Consider the following 19790-nt stretch of genomic DNA (forward strand, 5'->3'; position numbering starts at 1 on the left):
GAAAATACTCTAAAATTTAAAGTGTACTGAAGGTTGCCATCTCTGAATATCCTAAAAGACTATGTATGAAGTATATTCTTTAAATGGGCAAATTATATCATATAAATTATAATCTTAATAAAGCTTTTAAGATGAGAAACAAAGTAACACTACCATCCTTTCTAAACCCTATAACAAACAAGTAATTCTCCTTCTCTCACCTCCACAAGTAAAAGAGCATTATTCTGAACTCCTGGGCTTCGGATACTGAAGTGTGTGTGCAATGCTAGCCTGTAAATGGTAAGGAGGGGCAACTTATAAACAGGTCTGCTGACTCAGTATCTCACATGTAACAAATGAAAAGGACAGAAAAGGAAGACAATTAGAAGAGCGACAACAAGAGTCTGTACGTGTCATTAAAAAGCAAGAGCTGAGAAAAATGGTCAAGAGGAGATCATGGAGAAAGCAATGCCTGTGAGGAAGAGACAGTCACCACAGGGTAAACTGGAATCTGATACATTAAAAAAAAGTCTCAAAAAAAAATCAAAGGAAAAAGCTTTAAAAAGAAAGGGAAATGGATTTTTTCTCATATGCAGAATCTAATTTGTATGACCTTTATCATCTGAAAGTACAGTGGGTCTGCTTAGGGGGAAGGGGGATGGAAGAAGGTGAGGGAAGACGAGGATAGCAGTAGAGGGAACAAACATGAACATGTAATTAAATGTGTTAAAACATAAGACAGAACCCTATTTATTTTGCATGTTAACTACAAATATCAGTTAAGATTTTTAAAGCTTTGAAGAATATGAAAAACAAACAATTGCCCAGAAAAATAACAACTTCATTACTGCAGGAAGAGAGCTACACGGTTGGACCACATCGCTCTTCAGATGCTCTTGGGTACTTTGGGGATTGTTAAGCATGTTTATGTATTATCCATACCCATGCAGGTTTCTAAACAACAAAGTCTTTCTGGTTAGAAGACTGGAGAGAAGGAATGTCACGGAAAAACCTGGGAACAGAACAGCACCATAACTGACCAGCCATTGGTGCCAGACAAGGAGGCAAGAACCCCATTCCGCACAGGATATTTTCAGCCTCAAGTGTGGCAGTGCCAGAACTATTAGTCAAGTAATACTTCGGATGTCAAATTTCAACCTACTACATACCCAAGAAGATATGAGCTCTACCAATAAGGGAAGTGTTACTGAAAGTAAGATACACGGAATAAACAATACAAATTGGACAAGGGAAACAAAATTCCTGAAGGGACCCCTCACCCCCAAATAAAAAGATTCCAGAATGTAACTGTAAAGCAGTCCTGAAACCATGTATTTCAAACAAAAACTGGAGACAGGACAGAGTTACACAGAGAAATATCAAAGGGTGCCCAGAGGACTACAGTAAACAGAAAAACAAAAACGAACAAAGACACCTTTCAAAGCTCCTCCTCTTGAGCTTCCTTCCCTGGGACACTTAGATTTAAGATGTGGTAAAGACCCAACTGAGGCTCCTCCAGCACTAAACTGGCACAGGATCCAAGAAACAAACATACATGATGTAACTAGGAAGCATGTTCTTAAACACTTAGGACTTTTAGATCAAAAATGTCCATATTACATGTAAGCACACACTTTAAGAACAATGCCAAACCAAACAAAACAAATGAATAGAGTCAAGCCAGGCATGTTAGTGCACACCTTTGATGCCAACACTCAGAAGGGGAGGCAGAGACAGGCAGATCTCTAAGTGTGAGGCCAGCCTGATCTACACTGTAAATTCCAAAGTAGCCAAGGCTACATAGTGAGACCCTGTCCAAAAAAAAGGAAGGAAGAAAAGAAAGAAAAGACAAACTAGACATCTAAGGATCCTTACAGAGTGAAGAAAGCACACACTGGTCTTTTAATGTCTAGAAGAAGCAGGGCCGAGAACCAATGAAAATTTAGAGGGGAAACCAACCAAATAAATTTAACATATTCTAGGCCTCTCAAGAATTGACTTTTTAGTTGAACTTTGCAGCTGAGTATTTTCTAGGAAGGAGTACTCATGTGTCTTGGCCCACAGCAATGACATCCACTCTTGAAAGAGAGTTGGGGATAAAAATCAAAACAACTACAGAAGCTTCCTAAGACAGCAAGAAAAGTAGTAAGATATTCTGAAGATCTGTAGTGTGCACATATGGTCTGAAAAGCATGAATGAATAAAGCAGAGGATATGAAAAGGTGCATAATTCTGTTTTTTACTTTCTCTTTATTTCATTTTAAATGTAGTATGTTGTGTGAGTCACTGTGGCAGATGGAATTTGATGAACTCCCTTTATTCTCTTTATACTGAGAGGTGGGGAGCCATCCCCACAGCCCTTGAACCCAGCTGCCTGAGAGATTAGCTCTGACAGATGGGAAGCCGAGCTTACTCTAGGATAGGACAATGATGCTCTGGGACCACCATCCGATAAAGAAGCCCAAAGCAGTGACAAGAGTTCCTCAACTCTAGCCAAAAGGTAGCAGTTTCACAGGGACCCTGAGCATAAACCACCCAAATGAACTTGCAACTCAATCCCTAGACTTTGTCCACCCTAGTGAATTGTTGGTTTGATTTTCTCAGTTTTTAAATATCAAAAAAGCTGCTTTATAATGTCAACACTTAGCAGTTCTTTACCAAAAAAAGTGTGTGTGTGTGTGTGTGGGGGGGGGTTCTTTACATAAGTTCGTTAATTGTTCACATTTTATACTTGTAGCAAAAACTTTCTACCTACTGAGTATCAACTTGTCTGTTCCAAATGCTTTACATGAATTTAATTATTTAATTCTTGAAATACATCTACAAGATTATTATCAGCTCTGATTGGCCAGTATAAAAGCACACTAGCTTTTAGCTGATAGTTAGTACTCATGTAATAAGTGGCACTTCTAAGATTTACAAAAGTCAATTTAATCCCACAAATACAAAACTTTGCTATGGTCATTATGCATACGTAACACATTAGAAACTGTCTCAAAACACAAAAGAAAGTGTCTACTGGACCTGACCTAAAGTAAAAGGACAAGTGTCTGTGGATTTATTATTCTAACGCTGTCTGCATTACTCACTCCTGAGCTCACACTTACCAATTTCCTGGCGAGTGCTGCACACCCCTGCTCCATATGTCTTGAGAACTTCAGCAGCTGCTTCCTGACATGATCCAGTGTTCCTCGCAAATCCAAGATAGTTGTAGGAACCCATGTTTATTACACCTTTAATTATATTCCCTGTGTACCTGTGTTGCAATAGTATAAAACTTAATAATACAAGCATGCCTAACACTTAATGTGATATACACTGATAACACAAAAGGAAGCATTATACAGAAGTAAAGTGAACACCATAAAGAAAAGCAACCCAAACTCACTAGTAATCCAATGTGTGTTGTGCAAAGAAATTGCCAGAGAATAAAAATTACTTTTAAAAAATAAGTATTACTTTAATGACAGTGATAAAAATTTTAAAGTGTGATAGCCAGTGTTGTCTTAGAACAGTCTTATAAACTATCATTTGATATTTTCTTCTGGAGGGCAAACGGTACTACTTGGTAACGGAATGGTACATATATGTTGACCCAGCAATTCTGTGTGTGAGCATGGCCACATGAGGATCCTTTAAGAGCCACTGTTCTTTTTCTGTGACCCTCTGTAGGCCCAGAGACCAGTGCTACTCCCTACGATGGCAGCTCAGTCAGCCTGAACATCATAGTCCAGATGACCCATGGCCCCCCATCAACCCAAGGTAGAAAAGTAGGTGCTGAAGGTGAGACTTATTAGTACAAGATGGCTGCGGATGGTGCAGCTATACTGTAGACTACTCTACTATTAGACACTACAAATAATGAACGTGTAATGAATACACACATAGGCAAGATGTTGTTACAAGTATGGCAGCAAATAAAGAGGACCAAACAATAGTTTATAACGTGTGATTCCATTTGTATGGATCAAAACCTACCTGTAGTGTACAGATATACAACACACACTCCCAGAAAACGCTTAAGGGACAACTTTGACGACAAAAACAAAGTGAAATCAATAGGCAGAGTGATGGCTTTGTGAACTAGGAGATTTGCACACGGACAAAGGGAAGCATCTGGGAATAATCACATATTTACATTATTTTCCCTCTTAAAAATTTGTATAATATTCATGTAATCTAAATAGTAAACCATTTTAAACTAGTATATTTATGAAAACTACTAGTTTTAAAAAAGAAAATGATTCATTTATCCCTACACCATTTATCTTAATTAAAATGTCTAACAATCAAATCAGATAATACACTGGATTTCTCTTTCCAAAGATAGTATGAGGGAGAAGCTGCTTGTCCTGCCTCTTGGTTGATAGAGAGATTTTTGAACTGGTCACCCTTGGGCCTATAATTCCATGCCTGAGGAGGACGAGGAAGAGGAATTGCAAATTTGAGGCCAGCTTAGATGACCTAATGAGAGTCTTTCTAAAATTAAAAAATAGTATGAATTATATTCTCCAGAATAATGGATTTATAATCAATAAAGAAGTAAGTGAAGGCCAAGTGTGGTGGTGCACACCTTTAGTCCCAGCACTTGGGAGGTAAAGGCAGGTAAACAGCTGTGAGTGAGTTCAAGGCCAGCCAGGTCCACAGAGGGAGTTCCAGGACAGCCAGGGATATACAGAGAAACCCTGTCTTGAAAAACCAAAAGAGAGAATCAAATGAAACAGAAAATGACTCTAAACTTCAGTGAGGCCCTGGGTGTAGTTTGCTGTACAGCGCTTACCCAGCATATGTGGTTTTAAACTCTAGCAATCCCTCCAAAAAGTATTCCAGAAACAACAGTATTGAACAGTACTGCTCAGAAACTGATCATATTGTATCTTCAGCTGCTGTTTTTGCTTTGAGAGAATACTCAAGACAAATTCCTTTGTTGATAAGAAATAATTTACAAACACGACTCACTTGAATGACCAGTTGTAGTCATGAGACTGTCTCTCCATGATATCCACCTTGGCTCCAGGCACACTACAGATGGGTCGATTCCAGTTGTCTCTGATCCTCATGTAGAGGTTCCTTGTATAGAAGTTTTCAAAATCCTGATACAAGGACACAAAGTCCTGCCAACAAAAGAGTGAAATGGTCTAAACCTAATTGATGTATTGAGAGACAAGTCTTACAGCTTTTCTCTTCATACCTCAGGAGTTCCTCAGAAAGATGTTAATCAATCATATTTAAATTAAGTGACATACCAAAGTAACATCTGGAGAGGCATATATTAATTCTATTTATGTCTTTTTTAGTCAGGTAGCTCAGATGTTTGACCTATATTTTATACTATCAAATAACTAAAACACGCAAACATAGAATTAATAGACTAAATTTGAAGGTGGACTCAGAAATAAAATCCAGTCATATAATTGCCATTAATAGTTTCCCTTCCTAACAATCTGGAAAAAACTGCCCTCCCACATGTCCCCACCCCAATAGTATAGGGGAGATGCCAGACAAATGATTGTAATCCCAGGTGTAAAGGGGAACAATGTTTCTAAAATTAGAGTTTTTATCCTCTGTATGTGCTCAAGGATCAAAATCAAACACCATCTCCACACACCAAAAAATGATTAAGAAAGAAAACAAAACACTAAAATGTAGGTTAGAAAAGTCTTCCACCTTGGGTTTCCCTACTACGTAGGAACTAAGCACACTTAGGCTGGAGAAGCTGGGCAGTAAGGGCTCCTGCACAGGACCCAGGTTTAGTTCGCAGAACCCACTGTCAGGCAGCCTACAACCACCCGTGACTCCAAGGCTTCTGGGGACCCAAGCCTCTGCACTGACATGCATATACCTACATGTAAACACACACACACACACACACACACACACACACACACACACACACACACACACACACACACACAAAATTCAAAACAACATTTACAGGCAAAAACAAAACAGTAATAATCATTTGTGGCAGGGAGATCTGAGTCTGAGGCCACCATGCTCTATATAGTTACAGACCAGCCAGAGCTACACTGTGAGATCCTGTCTCAAAACAAAAAAGTACATTCTGAAAATAGACTCTCTGGCCCACACATTAAGTCTCCCTTTCCTCTCAGACTGAGCTAAAATCTTAATCTGTAAAAAGCTAAGTCACGGTAGAGCCAACATGAATACACAGTACTACTCCAAGTGTCATAGGAACCCTTCCTGGAACACACTTCATCAGTCCACATTAGATCTACTTAAGCTCTCAACTCTCCAGGAGTGAACCAAACAGAAAGACAGTAGAAGTACGCTTTACTGTAACTGGCACATCAGTGAACTTGCAGTCATGGGGCCTGAGCTTGTTGTCACACTACATTAAACTGTTAAGTAAATCTGTCAACTACATTTTGAAGCCATAGAGTTCATACTAAAAAGACTATATAAAATTCTAAAATAACCATACTGACTAGGACTCTAAAGTGCCTAAGACATGAGCATCTCTGTAGCTATCATCTCTTTAGGAAATTCAGCAGATGAATAGGAAGAATAGACATTCTCTCTCTCTCTCTCTCTCTCTCTCTCTCTCTCTCTCTCATAAAATTACATCTTACTATCTCTATTCTCAAAGGTGGGAAAAAAGTAGTCTTCTCCCTCACTCAGACTATAAAGTAGCAGCACCAACTCACTTTTGTGGTTTTGGAGACAGAATCTCATGTAGCCAAGGACAGCCTTGACCTTCTGGTCCTGCTGTCTCCTCCTCGTGAGTGCTGAGACTACAGCAGCCCAGTTTACCTGGCAGTGAGAACTGAACTAAGGGCTTTGCAAATGGTAGGTGAGACCTTTGTCACCTGAGACACATCCTCTGTTCCTAGCCTCGTCTAGTAAAACCACAGAACTAATCATCTAGGCTCTTTTGTTAAATTTCATTTTTATTATTATTAGTGTGTATACATGCATGTGTACATATGTACATGTGTGAGTGTGGGTGTCACAGAATTTATGGAGACCAGAAGCTAGCTTCTTGGAGTGGGTTCTCTCCAAACACCTTAATATGGATCCAGTGGATCCAACACAGGTCTCTAGGCCTGCATGACAAGTGCCTTCTGCACTGAGCAGTCTCACCAGCCTGCACAGACAGTTTGTATAAGTATTTCCTGCCCTATAGAGAGGGTAAATATTAGAAGGAATTATTATGAGGAAGATGGTGGTATATTTTGCATATTTGAAGAATCCTTTCTGACTCTGCTCAGTTATTTTAAAGTTTTCATTAACGGTTTTCTAAATACTGTGCATTCACATTCAAATAAGAACTTTAAATACTTCAAGAAACTGTTTCCTCACAGGCAAATTACTATTAGCAACAAGAAATGGAATAAAACAAAACAACAAAAAGAAAACAACCTTCCTGAGCCCAGCTCAGATGTCGAAAAGCTGAGAAAGGGCTGCTGGGTAGAACATGGCAGAGCTTCACACTTAATCCTGAACTGAACACAGACAACTGGGAACATCTGTTATGCATGATTAAGAAAGGAGTGAAATCTCCCAGGGAACTTCATGCAATTGAGTATCTCCTTACAGAGCAAGAGAGCACAAGTCCCTGAGATGGGAGACACCAGCAAGAAACTGGAAATGCGAGGGATGTCAGGTCCAATGGCAGTGGAACACAATGGCAGCAGAGGGACTCAGGCAAATGTAGCTGCTCTTGAATCCTACCCTAAGTTCTAAGGTGGCAACTTCAGGGGCAGCTAGATCTGGAAGCAGATCCAAGGGTGGCTTAGCCCAAAGAGAAAGTGCTACTGAGCACTGCAGTTCAGACAACCAGAGTACCCATTGTCTGAAACATCTTGTACCTTTGAAATTAGGACTAAAGTTAAAATAGGAGAGTTGGGTGAGCAAGATGGCTCAGTAGGTAAAGGAACTTGCTGCTAAGCCTAACTACCTCAGTTCAATCCTCAAAAATCGCATGGAAGGCAAGAGCCAACTCCTGCATGTTGTTCTCTGACCACCACACACATGGTAAGCACATCTTCTCCCCAATAAACACATAAATGTGGTTAAATTTTTTTTAATTTAATGTAGACTTGAAATATGTTGTTGAATTCTTTGATAAACTTTCAGGATACATTAAAGAACAAAGTGGGTTGCTCTTCTAACAACAAACTCATTCCCAGTTCTATCTCATTGTTTCCCTACCCCGCCCCTCCCAGCCTAGTCACTGTGGAATGGCTTTAGTCAGAGCTGACATGTTGTCATAATGCTCAGTCACTGAACAAACATTTACAGAGTAGTTCTTTCCAGGCACTAACTGGGCATGAAGGAAAAGGGAATAAACACAATGTCTACGCTCCCTAAGGTCTCAGCACAGCAGACAGGTACACACGCATAGGTGAGGAATGGGTAGACTAAATATGTACTATGAGGGGATCCCTCCCTGTTCAGGGATGGGAGAGATTCTAATCAGTCAGACAAGTCCAAGCAGCCTTCATGGGTGTCTTTCCTAAAACCATTCACAAGCACAAACAGAAAGAATCAGTACCTTCTTGATGTGCTAGACTCTTAGGCTTGACATCTCATCAGTTAAGAGATTCTTTTGCTCCCAGTCATGGCACGCATCATTGATATCAGCTTGGGAGGCAGAGGCAGCTGGATCTCTGTGAGTTCAACGATGGCCTGGTCTACAGAGAAAGAGCCAGCAGAGCTAGGGCTACACAGAGAAACCTCGTCTCAGAACAAACAAACAAAAAACACAAGAAAAACTCAAATTGAGTCTTATTAACTAAGGATCACTGTAAGTACTAGCAAAAGTAATCTGAGATCATCTTATTAACTAGTCAGTAAATAGCCTCTACTAGTCTATTTAAAGTGACCCTTTGAGAAACTACATTATTTAAAACAAATAGATTTCACCTAATCCATGTCTCTGCAAGCCTTCCTTTTCCCCCGGGGAAGAGGGGGTATGGAAAAGATGGATGCTATCACTTTTAGACAAGAGACTTTCCAACAACTGTTCATGTGCATCATGTGCAATTCTGTCCCAACACAGGTGTCTAAACACTGTTTCATGATGATGGGGTAGAAATATGAATAATAAACTTTGGAGGCAGAGACCCTCTTTTTTTTTTTTTTAAAGATTTATTCAATTATATATAAGTACACTGTAGCTGTCTTCAGACACACCAGAAGAGGGCATCGGATCTCTTTACAGATGGTTGTGAGCCACCATGTGGTTGCTGAGAATTGAACTCAGGACCTCTGGAAGAGCAGTCAGTGCTCTTAACCACTGAGCCATCTCTCCAGCCCAGAGACCCTCTTTCTTTCATGCAAACCTATAGTAGACCTTCACACTGGCAACACCAGCTAAATTCCATATTCCATAGCACGATACTTGGCATCAGCAATTACCTAAACTGGGGTGGTTTCTTAGCTGGGCAAAGAGGCTCTGGCACCCCTCTTCCAGACCTCTGTAATATTATAAACACTTGGTTTTCCCTCTTCACTGTGGTGGCCTACAGTAATGTGGGCTAATTCTATTGCAACTTTCAACCAAATCAATACTCTGTAATCTTTAGTTGAGAAATATTTAGTAAGTTGGTGATACTTATAAGGAACAAAATTTAAATAATTTGCTATTAGCTATTGGGGTTAGTCTTGTGCACTGTATATTCAGAAGCTGAGTTCTGTGCCCTGGTCCAGACTACAACCTGGTCTAGGGCACTATGACCTATATACTGTAAATAGTCCCTGATTGGTTAATAAAAAGCTAGAGCCTGTGACTGGGCAGTAGAGAGAGGAAGATGAGACTTGAGGATAGAGAAGTCTTGGGAGAGACCAACCAGAGGAGAAGGAAAGAGAGGACAGAGAAGATCATGAGGCCAGAGGGATCATGAGCTTGTTACCAGGAGAAGTGCACGCTGAGGACAAGCTGATGGAGCAAAAGCAGCCCCGGTGACACTCAAAGAGCAAGTAACAAGGGGGATAAGGCTTAAATACAGCCTCGACCAGCATAGAATATCCCCAATCCCCCCAATCTTATGTACAGGCTGACAGCTTGTACATAAAATACTAGGTTTCTTGTCTTTTATAGGGAGGGGCAAGCTAGAAGAAATCATTCATTTACAATCAGCCAACCACCAAGACATGGCTGAAATGGAAACCCCAGCAGCATTGCAAACAGCCCATTGGTAGTAAGCTACACTTATTCCAAGGAAGATCTTCAGGGCCAGTTCTAGCTCAACAGTTTCCATTTACTTTGGAGTCCAGGTATTATGGTTTGGATCCCAAGTGTCTCTGAAAGTTCCATAGCAGCCTGAGTACTAATGGGAGGTCGTGAACCTTCAAGCAGAGATCCTGGGGAAATGACCTGGAAGGGGACGATGAGACCCTGGCCTTAGTTGCTGCCATAAGATGAAAGCTTTGCTCCTCGTGGTGCCTCACCGCAGGTTCATGAGCAACAGAAATGAAATCTCTTCAATCACTGAACCTCCATAAATAGTTCTTCCTTTGAAGTTGTTTGTCTGAAGTCTTCTTTTAATCACAACAAAGGACATGGTAGTGTACAAATTTCAATATATCAAAGGACAAATTTTATCTCAAACTTGAGCATCTGAGGCAAATAGCACTGCTTTGATGTGTGGATAACATGCTCAGAAACATATCCACATCAAGACAATTTAAGAGTTCCAATCTATCCTTGACTTTCTGCAAAGTCCAGGGGATAAAGGACAACGCATAAAGCTACTCCAGCAGTCAATACGCAGTCCTTAAAGAACGATTTATATTGGAATCATGAAAAGACATTATGTTTATTTAAATCCTGGATAAGTAGAGAAAATAGAATGAAAAAGATAAAACTCCTATAAAAGCAGGCAGAGGCAGGTAGATATCTGAGTCTGAGACCAGCCTGGTCAATATAATGAGTTCCAGAGAGCCAGAGCAACAGGGTGAGAATCTTTAAAAACAAAAACAAACAAAAAACCAAGAACACAAACACAAACTAATTTAAAACAACAACAACAACAACAACAACAACAACAACAACAAACGGGCTGGCTGTGGTGGTGCACAGAAGGCAGAGGCAAACGGATCTCTGTGAGTTCGAGCCTGGTCTACAAATCAAGTCCAGGATAGCCAGGGCTCTGTTACACAGAAAAATCCTGCCCAAAAGGCCAGCATGGGGCTCCAGGGTTAAGAGCACTGGCTGCCTTTCCAGAGGACCTGGGTTTGATTTTCTGCACTTACTTGGCAGCTGACAGCAGTTGGAAGATTTCAATGCCCTCTTCTGGTGTCTGAGGGCACTGCAAACATGGTACACAGACACAACATGCAAAACATCCATACACATAAAATAAATAAATGAGTCTTTAAAAAAATATAAAAATAAGAATATGTAAAAGGTCATAGCTTCTAAAAGACATTTTTGTACTCCAGCTCCAGGGAGCTGACACTCTCTTGTGGCCTCTGACCCCACACACAAAGCATACAAACACAAAGATACTTATCAATACAAATAAAAATAAGTCCTCCCAAAAAGTAAAATAAAACTGTAACTTTTCAGAAAACAAAACAAAACACCCCTTACTATCATGTTGGTGGAAATGCACAATAAAGGAGCAGAAGCCAGGAACTCTAGCTCATCTCAACAATGTTGATGTAAACAGCCCCTATAATCCAGCAGTCCCATTTTTCTTATATCCAAAAGACTTGAAGGTGCATATTCAAATAAGTACTTAACAAAAATGCTCACAGCCGGACTGCTCCCAATAAACAAACAAACAAAAATAATGACAAAATATGGCGGGACATCCACATAATAGAACAGTAGCACAGATTCAAAAGCCCTCAGTCAAAATGCTTGGGACCAGAAGTGTCCCAAATCTTGGGAGAGTTCTTGGGATTGAGAACTATTTGCATAGTCTGCACTGGTGGAAAATACAAATATTCTAGTTGTAAATGTTCACATGCTGTGATGCTGGGAGAACCTTGAATTAAAGATGTCTAACACAGAACTAAAGGTGTCAAAGACAGAAGGCCACATCTTATATGACTCTCTCTTTTGGAATATCAAGGTTTTTTATTTAAAAAGAGAGGGAGAGAGATGAGAGGGAGAGGGAGATGGGGAGGGAGAGACGGAGAGAGAGGGAGAGGGGAAAGGGGGAGGAAGTGGGGGGAGAGAGAGACAGACAAACAGGCAGACAGACAGACAGACGAGCAGGTTAGAGGCTGCCAGGTGTCTCAGAACTTCTATTAATTCCAACTCCGAGGGATCTAACACCCTCTTCTGGCCTCTGCAAGCATCTGTGCGCACAAGGACACTCTCAAACAGACGCATACATACAAATGTAAACAAAATAAAATAAAAGTCTACCTAAACATATATTCTACAATAATTCAGATAAGTTGTAAAAAGTCATTAAGAAAAAGACAGAAATCCAACAGAAAAAAAAAAAAAAAAAAGACACAGACAGGCAATTCATGAAACTGGAACTTCCAGTGGTCAGCAGACACACAACATTAGTCAGCACCCAGACTTCAGACATACTTCTGCTGGCTTGTCAAGGTGCTACTCTCGTGTCATGGATAATATTTTTTCTACTAGAGAAGGAGATATCTTTAAGGCGGAACCCAAAATAGTAGGAATAGGGATGAGGAGATGGCTCACCAGTTAAAGTATGCTGCTCTTGCAGAGGAGCTGAACTCACTCACTGAGAAATCAGCCCAAGAGCAGCATAGACGGGGTTGAAAGTTCTCACCTAAAGATGAACTCAGGCCATGCCAACACTCAGAAGGTCAGCAGAGAAGGAGAGGATCAAAGCAGAAAAAAAAAAAAAAAAAGAACTAAAAATGCAGAAAAAAAAAATAGAATGTCCTAGAAGCCAGGACAGGATAACCAACTCTCAAATGCAGCTGAAAATAATACAAATAGAAAAAACTGAGAAAGGTCTATCATATTGTACAACCCAAGGTATTGGTAACCCTGAGGGAAAAAAATATCTGTAGATGTGCTAACTAAAAAAACTTGACTGGATTAGACTGAGAGAAGTGGAGAGCAAATACTGGAAATAGAGTGTCAGGGAATTTACTCTAAAAGAAAGAAGGAAACAGATTAGGAGAAAACAGAATCATGGGAAGCTTTTGCACTGCAGGGACGTATTCCAGAGATGCGTACACTGGAACTTAGGGCGGGGATACAGGAAGTGAATGAAAGTGGAGGATAAAAACTATTTAAAGGCTGCGTCTCCATAGAGAGGATACTCCTGTAGGAAGTAATACAGCAGAGACTGTCTATTACTGGAAGCAAGCCACCCAGGCTAACACGCCCCCCCCCACACCCCGGCAAACAAGCGGGCAGCGGACCAGCCAGTAATCAGTCACCTGCTACCTCTAACAAGCAAGCCCTCTGGATGGCTGTCTTCAAGTGTTTTCACCACATTTTCACACTTTAGGATTTTTTTAATAGCAAAAGTGTCATGGCATTTCAAAATGCTTTAGAAAAAGGCATGGTAGTGCCAAGCATTGGGAGGGGAGGGGAGGACAGCCACAAGCTCAAGGTCAGCCTGTATACAACAAAATTCCAAAACAGACTATAAAATGAAACCCTGTCTCAAAAAGCTCTATAGGGAAACCAATATAACTACAGCACAGCCTAAAATCTAAAGAAACCTCAATGCAGATTCGGAAACTACAACTGAGAGATCTGGGAATTTTATCACCATTTATTTATTTCTTCATTTTCAATACACTATCATTTTGACATCATAATGACCTAAATCTAAGGCAGCGGTTCTCAACCTTCTAATGCTTTGACATTTTAATGCAGTTTCTTGTGTTGTGGTGAATCCAACCAGTTATTTTGTTGCTACCTCATAATTGCAATTTTGCTACTGTTAAGAATCCCGATGTATGTATCTGATATGCAACCCCTAAAGGGGTCATGACTCACAGGCTGAGAACCCAGATCAGGTCATAATATAAGAACCAGTTATATTTGCACTTTTACATTCACAGTTAATAGTAAAATGCAGATCCAAATTGGTATATGCAAAGAAAAATCTCAATTAGATGGTTGATGCCTAGAGATCCAAACATGAAAACTTTGTGGTTGGAAGAGACAGGGAGCAAACACTACACAGCTGCTCCAAGTGAGGTCCCAAGAGCAGATGCTACACAAACACTGGCACATGGATGGTGAGGTGCTGTGCTTCCTGCAAAACTTTCCCCTCCCTTTGATTCCCCTTGTTTATTTTTGAGATTATAGTTGCATCCCTTCCCCTTCTCTTCCTCCCTCCAAACCTTCCCAAGCTCTCCTTCAAAGTCATGGCCCTTTATTATATGTGTCAAAATAATGTCCCTCAACTAATAAAGTACAACGGTCTTGTAAACTCCTTTATTGGCATGACCATATAGTTCAGCTATTGCCTAAAGCCATATTTCATTTCCCTGTGAAGAAGTGTAACAGCCTATGCTTGCTTGCTCGAGCGTTCTCTCTCTCTCTCTCTTTCTCTCTCTCTCTCTCTCTCTCTCTCTCTCTCTCTCTCTCTCTCTCACACACACACACACACACACACACACACACACTTACTTTCACTTCACACTTTCTCTCTGTGTGTGTCTCTCTCTGGGGGAACTGTTTTGAGACATGGCTTCTCTGTGTATCTCTGGCTGTCCTGGAACTAGCTCTATAGACCAGGTTAGCCTCAAACTCAGATCTTTCTGCCTCTGCCTAGGATGGCAGACCTGCCTGCCATGTGCTGGGATTAAAGGCATACAACCATCACACTGCCTCCTGGACATTTTGAAATGGAATGAGGAGACACTTGGGTTGCAGGTATGGACATGGCTACCTCAGTGGAAAGAGAAACCGGCAACATGGTATGTGCATGCATGATCCCAGCAGACACTCTCCTTGCTTTCCAACTGCTAAGTCCACCTGATGTTTTCACCAGAGCTTGCCCAAGGAGAAAATAAGCATCATCTGTTCTCAAAACAAAGTAAGGTTTTCCTCAAAAGATAGAATTTTTGTAAGAGAATGGAAAAGCCCAAGGGTTTAAACTGGTGTTTTCAACAAAAAAGAATCCTATTGAAATGAATTTGATTACTTTAAAACAATCCTTTCACCAACTGTAGAAACATATGTCATCTCCACTGACTCCCCAGCTACTTCCTCTTACTAATTCCTCTAAGAATTATTTCCCAACTAACCTCACAATAAACAGAAACTTTCATTCTGCATTTTAATATAGTCTAAGCACTATTTACTTCTACAAACGTAAGCTTTATGTGTATGTGTTTACTAAACAAAATTAAAAGCTATTTCAGGGGCTGGAGAGATGGCTCAGCAGTTAAGAGCACCCGACTACTCTTCCAGAGGTCCTGAGTTCAATTCCCAGCAACCACATGGTGGCTCACAACCATCTGTCATAAGATCCGATGCCCTCTTCTGGTGTATCTGAAGACAGCTACAGTGTACTTATATATAATAAATGAATAAATTAAAAAAAAAAAACTTAGTTTAAAAGCTACTTCAGAATAAAATCATGTCCTAGTTTTATTCATATAAGAATATACAAGTAGCACCCAATAATTAAACTATCAGCTTGGGGGGTTGGGGATTTAGCTCAGTGATAGAGCGCTTGCCTAGGAAGCGCAAGGCCCTGGGTTCGGTCCCCAGCTGTGAAAAAAAGAACCAAATAAACTATCAGCTTGGCCTCCAGAAAACCAAACAAGATCCAAAGATAACCCGATACACTCTCTTCCCTTCATTACCATGTCAGCCATCACTCACCGAGAACCAGCTGCACAAACACCTGCTTGTCCTCCTTCTCAAGAACTGCCCAGGTCTCCACACTGCCGCCTCATTTCTCATTCAAAGCATATATATTCAAAACATTCAAAACTCATGCATCATATTTTAGGTCATTCCAAACAGTCCTCATGCCATTACCTACACTATAAATTAAACTTTCACCACCATCACTCATAACCACCTTCGATTTGGTCCAATAGGAAGTGAATACACAAATGAGCCTCTGTACAGCACAATAAGCAGCTGAAAAACTGTAACCGAGGAGGGTGAACAAAGCCAGCACTCTGTGGATTCACTCTGGCTAGATGCACCCAGCTAGAATAGAGAGAGAATCAAATACGTGTTCAGGGTTCCAATCATGGAAATTGGTTTGTCTACTGGATTAAGTTATGAATATAGAGCTTTACTTGTGATGCTTTGTTAAAGCTAAAATTAAAAAAAAAAAACTCTTTAAAAAATTATTTTTGGGGGTTGGGGATTTAGCTCAGTGGTAGAGCGCTTGCCTAGGAAGCGCAAGGCCCTGGGTTTGGTCCCCAGCTCCGAAAAAAAGGACCAAAAAAAAAAAAATTATTTTTGTTCTAAGATTGATTTATTTACATTTTATGTGTATGGCGTTTTGCCTGCATGTGGCTCTGTACTACATAACCGTATGAGTTGCCTGTGGAGGCCAGAAGAGGGTATTGGACCAAAAAACACATTCTTTTTTTTTTTTTTTTGGTTCATTTTTTCGGAGCTGGGGACCGAACCCAGGGCCTTGCGCTTCCTAGGTAAGCGCTCTACCACTGAGCTAAATCCCTAGCCCCGAAAAACACATTCTTAATGAATTATCTTACAAGCATTTCAGATAATTTATAGGAAGAGTTAACTTGTGAGGTTGGGCTGGAAAACAGGTACAAAATGATTGAGATGAAAGAGAAGGATCCCTGACCCTGCGTTTTCAGGTGTCCAAATTTTCTTCTTTAAAATTTTGTGTATGTGTATAGGTGTTCTGTCTGCATGTATGTGTATCCTGTGTGCCTAGTGCCCTTGGAGGTCAGAAAATGGCCTGCCTTTAATTCCAGCACTGGCAGATCTCTATGAGTTTGAGGACAGCCCAGTCTATAAACAGAGTTCCAAGAGAGTCAGTACTATATAGACCTGTCTCAAGAAGCAAACAAACAGGGGTGGAGAGATGGCTCAATGGTTAAGAGCACTGGTTGCTCCTTCAGAGGTCCTGAGTTCAATTCCTAGCAACCATATAGTGGCTCACAACCATCTGTAATAGGATCTGATGCTCTCTTTGCCCTGTAGGCAGATATTTCATATAATAAGAAAATAAATCTTAAAAAAAAAAATAAACATGCAAACAAAACAGATGGCCATGTTGGGTTTGAATCCCTGGGCCTGGAGTTACAGATGCAAAAGAGGTGTGAGCTGCCATTGTGGGTGCTGGAACTCAAACCAGGAACCTCTGGAAAATTCATTGAGACATGAATTTTCTTTCAATCCATATGTGTGTGTGTGTGTGTGTGTGTGTGTGTGTGTGTGTGTGTGTGTGTGTGTGTGAATGAATGATTGGTTCTGTTTTCCTAACAACTGACAAGGCCCTTTATTCTTCCACAAGGTCTTATTATGTTGTCTAGGTTGAACCGAATCTCATGTAATCCTTCTGCCTCAACCTCCCAAATATCTTAGTTTCAACACACCAGTCACCAGGCCTACCCTTTCCCTTATTTATTTTGTTTCTGAGAGTCTCACTCAATAGTCCAGTTTGTTCTGAAACTCACAATGTAGCCAAGGATGTCTTTGAACTCATAGCAATCAAGATCTGGCATTACAGACCCAAGCCACCATGCCCATCTTTCCTGCTTTTTTCTCTCTTTCTTTACCAGCTTCTCTCCGATGATACTACTACCCATTTATCTGACTCTCTATGTCTCACAAGGATGAGAACAATGCTAATAATAACTAATTGGGGGGTGGGGCAATGAAAATAGCTCAGCCACTAGTAGGTTACCACGCTCCAATGGATAGCCTACACAGCATATATAGGCAGAACTAACAGGATGTGGTGGAATTTTTTTTTTTTTAAAGGAGGATGAAGAGAAGGAAGAAGAGAAGAAAGAAAGAAAAAGAAAAAACAAACAAACAAACCACGGAGTTGGCAGGGGCCCAGGAAGAATGAATGAAAGGGGAGAAGCAGGGGTGGGTAGGTGAATATGACCATAACATACTGTATAAAATTCTCAAATTTAAAGTTTTTTCAAGCTTGAGTGTTTATTAGGAATAGTTAGCACATGTGCATTGTATAAAGCTGTAAAGGTGTACGGGTGTATTATGAGAAGAGTGACCTGAAGTGAATCTGGTCTTCCTCTTTGGAGACAGCCACTCTTTCTATGCCACTACTAAAACAAGCTTTGGCTGCTGTAAAGAGGCTGGCCTCACCACACTCGGCTTGGGAACATGTTTGGGGAGGCACTGATCTGTGAACTGGATAACCATATCCAATGTGTCTAAGAGAATTCAGTCTGCAGATGACAATAAACACAGTGTAGAGGTCCAGAAAGGAGAATGAACAGATTTCACACTTATTCAGCACTACATAAGCTATAACACTAGGGAACTTTACACACACTGCTTGTGATTATTAGCTTTCTTATCAATGAAATGTTACAGCTGTCAGCTTCATTAAGTTCTTATAGTGTAATGTACGTTAAGTTAAAAATGTTGTAAGGCGATGGTAGTGCACACCCCTGACCCTAGTACTCGGGAAGAGGCAGATGAATCTCTGAGTTCGATGCCAGCCTGGTCCTCAGAGTGAGTTCCAGGACAGCCAGGGCTACACAGAAAAATCCTGTCTCAAAGAAAAAAAAAAGGGTTAAATGTTTTGCTCTGTTAGTGTTTTAGATATTTAGAATATATAGCTGTAAGCCTCCATGTAGATGCTGGGAACAGAACTCATGTCCCCTGAAGAACAGTACTTTCCACTGAGCCATCTCTCTAGCTCCAACTGCTTTGCTCTTTCTAGGCCTTCAACCTTGATTTCAGCTTTCCTTAGGGGATATTTTTAGAGAGTTTTTGTCACAGTTGTTACTTGGTTTCTGCTCTGTTTAGAGTCAGAGTCTTACTCTGTAGCACAGGTTGGCCTCAAAGTTACAGCAATCCTCCTGTCACAAAATTTATCTCCATGTGCTCCAATTTCTACTGGGGGTTGGGGAGAGTTGTGCGACAATGACAACATTTCCATGAACACAGTCTATTTGCAGAATCAAAGATTCCCTGACAATTACCTTTTGTTCTTCTCTTTCTGTTGCATGGTGGCACTTTTCAATTCTCCAATGCCTCAAGAAATCTCGAAGATATCCAAAGAGGGTGAGTACACCATAGCCCACGTATGTGAGCACAGCAACTAGCATGGGTGTTTCTTCAAAAGCTTCATTAAACGGTCTTTTGTACAGTCCTCCATTTTCTGTAATATGATGAATCTAAGAGAGCAATTAAAAATGTTTATTGCAATCACAGCAAGAAAAAAACTTCCACTTAAAGTCTAAGTCTTCCGAGATTTGTAGAACTATATATACATGGGAATTAGCAAGAGATCAATAAAACATTAAGGCCATGCTTATTTTCAAGAGTAATGAATTAGGGGTTGGGGATTTAGCTCAGTGGTGGAGCACTTGCCTAGGAAGCGCAAGGCCCTGGGTTCGGTCCCCAGCTCCGAAAAAAAAAAAAAAAAAAAAGAGTAATGAATTAAAAATAATTTATGTATGGTAAAGGGGTAAGGAGGTAATGAAAAAGAGTCAACAATGTCTAACACTGATTTTTATCATATTTTAATTTCCTGACACAGATTCTAAACACACTATGATTTCAGGGAACATGAAATAAAAATATATAAAAAAGAAGCCTAGTCTGAAAAATACTGTATTAGCTTACCAACAAAGTGATCACATGTCCTAGAGTAAATTCAGTTTTACAACACAAAGATGTGTGTGAATGGTTTACTACCGGCCATTCCTAAAACTACGTACTCAGCTATACCGTACTC

General features: G+C 40.4%; 1 protein-coding gene across 2 annotated transcripts in view; it reads right to left on the reverse strand.

Annotated features, from left to right (window-relative positions):
* Positions 1-19790, reverse strand: part of Sptlc2 (serine palmitoyltransferase, long chain base subunit 2) — an 82884-nt gene that overhangs the window by 41987 nt on the left and 21107 nt on the right. For both annotated transcript variants that reach the window (XM_087554122.1, NM_001037097.3), the window contains 3 exon segments: positions 19033-19227; positions 4939-5093; positions 3087-3235 (listed from right to left, as the gene is read on the reverse strand). In XM_087554122.1, coding sequence (XP_087410248.1) covers positions 3087-3235; positions 4939-5093; positions 19033-19227 — 499 coding nt within the window.

Source organism: Rattus norvegicus, chromosome 6 (assembly GCF_021556685.1).
Source record: "Rattus norvegicus strain SHRSP/BbbUtx chromosome 6, alternate assembly SHRSP_T2T, whole genome shotgun sequence".
Classification (NCBI taxonomy): Eukaryota; Metazoa; Chordata; class Mammalia; order Rodentia; family Muridae; genus Rattus; species Rattus norvegicus.